General features: G+C 56.0%; 1 protein-coding gene across 1 annotated transcript; it reads left to right on the top strand.

Moving 5' to 3' along the window:
- Positions 1 to 902: 902 nt before the first annotated feature.
- On the top strand, positions 903 to 7448 carry PSMF1 (proteasome inhibitor subunit 1). Its single transcript, XM_083873528.1, has 7 exons — positions 903 to 1065; positions 2168 to 2320; positions 2855 to 2937; positions 3511 to 3687; positions 4196 to 4249; positions 6092 to 6250; positions 6374 to 7448. Exons 1-7 carry the CDS (start codon positions 937 to 939, stop codon positions 6423 to 6425), a joined length of 807 nt encoding a protein of 268 aa, XP_083729654.1. The 5' UTR covers positions 903 to 936; the 3' UTR covers positions 6426 to 7448.
- Positions 7449 to 8431: the final 983 nt, after the last annotated feature.

Here is an 8431-nt window from a genome sequence, read left to right as displayed (position 1 = left end):
TAATGAAGTCAAGATGAGCATCCCCCAAGGAGCTGATGCTCAGATTAGGAAAGCAGCAGATGATGGTGTTCCCTGGCTTTGTCCCGAGCCCCAGCCTCCTGCCAGCCACACTGAAGACACTGGCTCTGGCCCAGGGGCAAGGAAAAAGAGCTCATGAATGCCTTTCAATGGCAACTTTATTGGAATTTAGGTGTTAAAAGCACTGTGACCCAGACAAGGGAGTTACGGGAGGGATGAAATAAACCTATCAGTGGCCGTTTGGTGCTTTGGTCCCTTTGGTGTCAGTATGAAGGCTTGTTATGGCAGCACAAGCAGACCTTGCATGGACTCACATGCTTTTCTGATGACAAGAAAGAGCCAGGAACAGGAAAGGAGGCTCAGAGTGACTAACCTGGATGGTGCTGGGCAGACACCCTTCACAGGATCAAGGAATCTTTTAGGTTGGAAAAGCCCGCTTAGGTCATTGAGTCCAACTGTTTCCCCAGCACAACCAAGCCCACTATTAACGCTTCTGGTGAAGAAATTGTCCCTAATATCCAAAGCAAACCTCCCCTGGCACAACTTGAGGCCATTTCCCCTTGTCCTGTTCCCTGGGAGAGGAACCCGACCCCCCCTGGCTGCACTCTCCTGTCAGGGAGTTGTAGAGAGAGAAAAGGTCCCTCTCCGAGCCTCCTTTTCTCCAGGTTGACTCCCCTGAGCTCCCCATCTGCTCCTGGTCCTCCAGCCCCTCAATGTCCATCTTGGCCGGGAGGCCCCAAACCGACCGCAGACCTCGAAGAGGCTCAGCAGGGCCGAGCACAACAAAACAAGCTCCAGCGCTGCGGCCTCAGGAGGCGGCCGGGCCCAGCGCAGCGGACGGGGGCCCTCTAGCGAGGGGCGGTGCGGGCCCGGCCCCGGCTCGGCTCCAGCTCCGCCCCGGCCGGGCCCGGAGCAGCCATGGCCGGCCTGGAGCCGCTGTACGCCTGGGCCAGGCCCGCCATCTCCCGTCCGCAGGACGCTCTGGTCTGCGGCATCCACTGGGAGCTGATCCAGCACGGCTACCGCTGCCTGGGCACCGGGGACGAGGTACGGGCCGGGCCGCGCCGCCGCGGGGGCCTGGGAGGCCGCGGGGAAGCCTCGGCCTTTCCTGGCGCCGCTCGCCGGCCCCGCGCGGCCGAGCCGGGCCACCGCTGCCGGGCCCGGGAGAACCGGGCGGCGCCGGCGTGTTGGGGCACCCGGACCGGTGCGGGATCCCAGGGGTATCAGTGCTGGTGTGGAGGTCGGAGCGGGCGGCTGTGGGGCTGTCTCGGTGTTGGGCAGCCCCAGTGCTGTAGGGGGGTCCCGCTCTTGGGATATCGGCGCTACCGAGAGGATCCCGGCCCTGAGAGGATCCCAGTACTGGGGGCGTGGTGCCGGTGGTAGTCTATGGAATGTCGCAGGACAGGAGACCTCGATGCTGGTGCGATCAGTGTGGCTCCGGGAAGAGAGTTCAGTGCTAAGTGGAGCTTAGTGGTGAGGCAGAATTCTGTAATAAAAGGGAGGTGTCCAGTCCAGTGCTGAGGAGGAAATGTATTGGGGCAATACCAGAGCGTGAGGCAGTCTAGTTCTGGACCCAGTGCTAAGAGGGGGATCTGGTGAATTGGGATCCTGATGGGTGTTGGGAGAGTGCCTGATGTGGTGTTAGGAGATAATGCCTAATGTGGTGTTAGGAGATAATGGGGAGTGCAGGGCACTGTCACAGTAGAGGGCTCTCTCCAGCACCACAGGAGGGAACAGTGGTAGGGCAGGGCCCCCCAGAAGCACTGATGTGGGGCTGGGACAGACATGATGACACCCTTTTCCCATGCCCCAGACGGCTCCGTATCATTCTGGGGAGGTGAAAGGTATCTGGCAGGGAAGAGCATTGTCTCCTGGTCTGGGTATTTGTGATCTCCTCCTGCTCAGCAAAGAGTGGTCGTGTCCTCTTCCAGCGCAGATTCTGTGGGGGGCTGGCAAGCAGGCAGGGCTAGCCTGTAGGAAATACAGTCCTGCTTGTGCTGTGAAAATCTGGAAGGCATTGAGGGATCCCCTCCCAAAGACCTCAGTTCCCTCCTGAATCTCCCTGTGCAGCCCAGACAAAATCCCCAGCCCTAGGAGGTCATGCTGGGCTCCTGGGCAGGGTCTCAGCAGCTCATCTGTTCCATTGCAGGCAGGTCCTGATGAAAGGAAGTCAGAGCTGTTGCCTGCTGGCTGGGAGGCCAACAAGGAGGTGTATACACTGCGCTACAAGTCCAAGGATGATGCCCATGAGCTGCTGCTGAAGGCCATCACAGTGGAGGACAGTATGATCCTCAATGTCATGGTGAGCACCCATGTATCCCGTGGGTTTGAGGTACTTTGGCTGAAAAGAACACCAGGGGCGATTTCTTAAGTGTTGGCTTTTGCTTGTTGTGCCTGGAAGTGGTGTCTGTCCCTCAGGATGGGGCAGACCCAGGGGGTGTTTTTGTGTCAGATGTGGCCCAGCATGAAGCTGGTCAAGCTCTGGCTGTGTCAGGGCAGTGGGACAGTTGGCCTTGAACACTCCAGCAGAAGGGCTGCCCTGCTTCTGTCCCTTTCCCAGCTCAGGACTTCTCTGCAGCCTCCAACAAGCACCTGCTCCAGGTGGCCTTGCTCAGTATTTCACCCTTTGCATCCTGAACTGGGGAGAGGGAGCAGGGAAAATCTTGCTGTACACTGGGGTTTGCTCCTGGGGATTCAGGCACAGCACAGGGACATGGCAGGAAGAAGGTGAGCCCCATTCCTTGTATCCCAAGCCTGGGGCTGTTGTTGTATCTTCTCTGTCACTCACTTCCAGCTTTGCCAAGCTGCTCACTCGGCTTGACCTGTGTTTTTCCAGGATCGTAGCTCTCAGAAGGTGGCAGATGTGACCTTGGCAGTGGCTGACTACATCAACCCAGAGCACCTGGACGATTTCCACAAGTAATCTCAGTTTCCTGGTATTTTCTGCAGGAGCAAATGTCCTATAGGCATTGAGAGGGGGGCAGAAATCAGGTTGGGAGGAGCTGGAGGACATACTCCCCAGTACAAAACCAGGCCAGCCCTGAAATGCAGCCAGAACTCTCTCCCTACCTTCCTCTGCACTGGCACAAGAGATAGAGAGGACAGTGGGATCGTGGGTTGGAGCCCAGGGCAGGGCCACCCCACCTGGGAACAGGTCAGGCCAGCACATTTATTTCCAGAGCATTGTGCTGGGTGGACACTGCCCAGGAGTGTGACAGCTTCAGCCACATCTGCAGTGTCATGTGCTTTCCTGCAGTGCAAACTGGTTGGGTTGGAGCAGAAGAGAGTGGCTGAGTGCCACCTTGCCCATATGAAATGGGGTAAAGACACTGGTCCCTCTGTATGCTGTTATCCCTTCCTGTCCCCTCTGTGCCGCCAATGGGGGACATGTTTTGTGCCAGGGACACTTTGGGCTTGTCTGTCCCCTCCCTGTGCCTGTCCAGCACCCCATGTCCTGGTGCTATGGCCACCCCACCCCTCTCCTTGCTGCAGGGTGTTCAAGAACACCGAGGAGCTGAGGACAAGAATCACTTCAGGCATCATTGCTCCCCTCGGGGCCCCTGCAGAAAAGGCCAAAAATGAGCCTGAATCCAAAGAGGATGTGCACTGGGATGAGAACCCACTCCGGATCCCTCCCCGGCAGCCAATGGGCACAAGGGCCCCATACAGGTGAGTAAAGAGTGTGTGGCTGCTGAGAGCTCCCTGTTAGGGGGAATGTGGTCCTGGCTCAGCTCCCCAAACAAAACATCAGGTCCTCATCTCACACACGTGGGATGGGGAGTGAAAAGGATCCAGACCTTCCCCAGCTGGATCAGAAGTGAGAATGTGTCTCTGGGACATGCTGGAGAGCCTGGCCTAGCCCAAAACTTCTTAGGGATACCCTGACATGGAAACTCCTGGTATACATGTACAGCACCTGCTCCAAGCAGTGGGAGAAACAGGAAGAACAACAGGGCTCCCTTTTATCTCAGCAAACTACTGCCACACACATCAGTGTCCTCATCCAGCAACACCCTGGAGCAGGGAATGCTCCCAGTGGCAGCCCCCTCATGCAGGGTCCCACAGATCCCAGGGCCTTCCAGGTGCTGCACTGTTTGCCATGGCAGAGCGCCCATGGGCACAGCTCCCCGCAGCTTCTCTGCTCTTCCTTAACATTTTGCCGTGTCCCGTGTTTCAGGCCATCCCCCGTGAATCCCTTTGCTGTCGGTGGAGCAGACCTGGACCCTTTGGGGTGAGTATGGCTCTTGAAACACACCCTGCTCTGCCTTTGGGGGATGTGGGGTGTTTGGAGACCACTGGAACACTATCCAGCCAAGTGTCTCTGAGTGGGGGCAGTTGCTCAGTGCAAATTGTGAGGGACCAATTGACAGTTGCTAAAGCTCAATATGGTTCTAATATCATAATAAGATCCTGTCTCTTGCATAGATGATGGGTTGCAATCTGCGTCTGTTTAATAATCAGCTTGTATTCATTTAACACACAGTAATTCCTGCAGTAAATCAAAGCTGAATACGTCGTTAAGTGAATGTAAGCCTCTAATTTAAACTGTTACCAGCTGCTGTGTCTCCAGCCCAGCAGTCTGCAGAAGGGGAGGCTGAAAGCCCAGTTCACAGATTCTCAAGTCCTGCTGCAAGCCTCTTGGGTGTCTGAGGCACTTGGAGAAAGCCTGAGCAGAGGCTGGGCTGTCTGGGAGACTGAGCTTCACAGATAGATCCTTGATATTTGGTTTGGTCAGGCAAGGAGAACCTGTCATCTTCTGCTCCAGTTAAAAGCACACAGTCAGACAATAACCAGCTTGTGGTGGTGTTGCGGAGTGTCCTGCAGCCCAAAGGAGTCTCCTCTTTGGAACCACTCTCCTGTGGGGATGGCATTTTTTCCCCTCTTGCAAGACTTGTTTCTCCGTGGGTTTGGCTAGAAAAGCTAAAAGCTAAAAATGTCCCTGCTCAGCTGGAAGGAGAAGCCTGGAGCTGGCGGGACTGGAAGGAAATCTGATTGCACCAGGAGAGGGAATTCATTCTGGGGGGAGGGTGTCCCTGTTTCTCTTGCTGCCTCCAGCCTTTCATCAGAGGTTGCTCTGTAAATGACAAAAAAAGATGGTAAATGGAAGCAGATTTGTGTGCTGACACCTGCCAGTGCTGCGGATGGAGACCCAGATTCCCAGGAATACGCTCATGGGACCTGGCTGTCCCGGGGCACTTTGGGCAGCTGTTCTGGCCTAATGGAACTCATTAGCATGGTTGTTAATGACTTGTATGATGGCAGCAGTGTCCGGAGGCTCCAGCCGCGTTTGCACAAAGCCAACCATGAGGAATGGCACTCACAGTGTGGGGCAGCTCTGAGGAGCCGCCGTGGTCAGCAAATGACTTCCAGGCAGTTCTTTGGAAAGACTTGTGGGAGCCCAGCTGGCTCTTGCAACACTGTGCAGGGCAAGATGGGAAGCAGGGATGGAACGTGGGTCTGCAGCAAGGGCCAGCAGGTCTGGTGCTTCTTGAGGGAACAGCCAGCACCTCTACTGTGGGGACAGGCTGACAGAGCTGGGGCTGTTCAGCCTGGAGAAGAGAAGGCTTCAGGGACACCTTAGAGCCCCTTACAGTGCCCAGAGGGGCTCCACGAGAGCTGGAGAGGGACTTCAGACAAGGGCCTGAAGTGACAGGACAAAGGGGAATCGCCTCCCACTGACAGCAGGCCAAGTTAGATTGGATATTGGGAAGAAATTCTTTCCTGTGAGGATGATGAGACCCCACACCTCTGGTTGTCCAGAGAAGCTGTGGCTGCTCCATCACTGGAAGCGTTTGAGATTGGATGGAGCTTGGGACAACTTGGTCTAGTGGAAGATGTTCCTGCCTGTGGTAGGGGGTTGGAATGAAATGAGCTTTGAGGTTCCTTCCTATCAAACAATAGGATTCTTTGCAGGGCTCTCTCTCTTTCTCCTGTGGGCTACCTCACTGCTGGTCCTGGGCGCTTTCCTTCCCACATGCCATGTGCCAGGTTAACACTGTATTCCCATGCTCAGCATTTCTTCAGTTCTCTCCGGTGCCAATCTCATGTCCTTCTCTGCCTTTTCTCTTTCCAGGGGTCGGAGTGGGGGAATGATTGTGGATCCTCTCCGCTCTGGTGTCCCGCAGCCTGGCATTGACCCATCATCTGGCATCCCAGGACGGCTTCCCCCAGGAGCTGTTCCACCAGGCGCCAGATTTGACCCCTTTGGCCCCTTAGGAATTGGGCGACCTGGGTAGGTCCTTAGCCATGCTGGTATTCCAGTCTGCTTCCAGCCTGCCACTGCATCCCAGCTCATCCCTCTTGCTGCAGGCTGAGCTCTCACTTTTTTTTGACTCTGCTCTGAATTTTTTTCCAGGCCGGATCCTGACCACCTTCCCCCTCCAGGCTACGATGACATGTTCATGTGAGGAGTCACCAGGTGGCTGCTCATGAACAAATCTGGGAAGCAGGGGCACTCTGCCTCTTCACTCCTCGTCTGATGGACGTGATATTTCCAGCAGCATTTTCCTTCTCTCTGTTTGGGGCCACATTCCCATGTGTCCCATCAGCTATAAAGGCTTCCCTGTTTGCAGAACAGAAGAGGAGGCAGTAGTAGGTCATTTCTTTCTCTGCTCCTCTGAGGGTGCCCGGCCGTTTGCACCCAGCAGGGTGGGAGTGTGGGGTGCGGCGCTCTGGGAACGGCCTGGGTGCTGTGGGATTTCTCCTCTGCTTCTCTGGGGTGGCAGAGCTTGTTGCTGGGGTCCCACAAATGGTGGGTGTGAAGATGGAGCTGCTCCTTGCTGCTCCTCTGCAGGAAATCACAGCAACCTCCTGAAGGGGACAGCTGGAGTGGGCTTCCCACAGAGTGGGTTTCTCTCTTGCTCTGTGTATGAGCAAGGTGCTGATTGAAGGGCTGTAGAGCCCAACCCACAGGGTCTCCATGGGCAGACCTCCAGCAGCAGCTGTGTGTATGGCTGTGCCTGCTTGCTTTGAAGAGCAGCACCAGGAAAGCCTTTGATGTGCATGAGAAGAGACATAGATTGAATTCCTGGCTCACCTTGCCCCCTCTCTTCCCCGAAGCCATGGGTTTTTCATTCCTGGGGTGTCTGTGAAGCCCTGGAGGCAGTGTGGTGGAAGGTGCCCACTGGGCACTGCATGGATCTGGAGTCAGAGGGAGGGAGCTTTGCAAAAGAGATTTTTTTTAACATATTTTATACTGCCAGTCTTGTTGCGTGTGGCTCTGCCTGGCTGGCTTGGGGGGAATGGGTGAGATCTGCTTGGCTCAGGCTCCTGGGTTCTCTCTAGAAGCTTCCCTTCCCTACAGATTCCCCAGCTCTGTTGATTCTGGGCCTGCAGCTCATCTCTCTGGTCAGGGACTCAGGCTGTTTTTCTTCTCATGGTTTGATCTCTTGGAAAAATGTTCATGAGACTGAAATAAAAACCTGACAACAGTGTTGTGCTGGTGCTTACTGGGGTGGCCCCTCTGTTCCCTACTGTGCAAAGGGAAGCCCCAGAGCCCTTCCCGAGGCAGAGGATCCACGCTGGGAACCCGCTTTGTACCTTCCCCTGAAGAGCAGTGCTCTTCCAAGACGATGTAACTGTATTAGGAAAATGAAGTGGAGAACAGCCCAGCCCTGCTCCTGCAGTAATTGCCTCTCCGGGGCATTGAGTGCTGTTGGAACACTGCACGCAGCTGCGTTGGCAGAAATAAAAAGGGGGAAGGGATCCCCCTATCTATCTCTTCTCCCAAGAGGCTTTTTCTTTTTAAAACCTCTTTGCCTACAAATGCAGTTAATAAAGCTGTGTTATGGTGTGTGCCACCCTGGGCCCTGCACATGGGGGAGCAGGGAAGGCCAGCTGGAGAAATCTGGTGCTGGGAGCAGTTGGAGCATCCCCTGCATCTCTCCAGGGCTCATGCATGGACCCCCATTCGTGGAGGGGCTGGTTCTGAGCCCAGACCCACTGCATTACCCAGAGATTTTTCAGGGGAACTCCCAGCTGCAGACCCACGGGTGGGCTGTGGACAGTGCCCATGACCAGAGCAGCAGAGGGGGGATGGAGAGAGACCCAGGGCTCAGTGAGGCCATTGCTCTTGCTTGTCCTCTCTGGCTCCTGGGACAGCCTGCCTATCCACAGCTTTGTTCGCTCCCAATGTTGCTGCTGGGGTTGAGAGACTGGATGGGGGAGAGGAAACAGCTTTGGCCTCATCGAGAGGCCCTCTCTGCGGGGGGCGGCTGTTTTCAGTGCCTGAATTAATCATGTTCTGCGACCTACCAGGAGGGAGAGACGCAGCCGGCTTTGATGGGGCTAATTAAAGCGAGTCAGCGCGGAGAGGGGCTGCGGCAGGGCGAGGAACCGGCTTTTGTCTGCAGCGCCCGGCCCCGGCGGGTCCGTGGTGTGCAGCTGGGAAACAGGTGGCAGAGGAGGGGAGTGG

The sequence above is a fragment of the Zosterops lateralis genome (genome assembly GCF_965231275.1).
Source record: "Zosterops lateralis genome assembly, chromosome: 16".
NCBI lineage: Eukaryota > Metazoa > Chordata > Aves > Passeriformes > Zosteropidae > Zosterops > Zosterops lateralis.
This window is presented reverse-complemented; position numbering and strand designations above follow the sequence as displayed.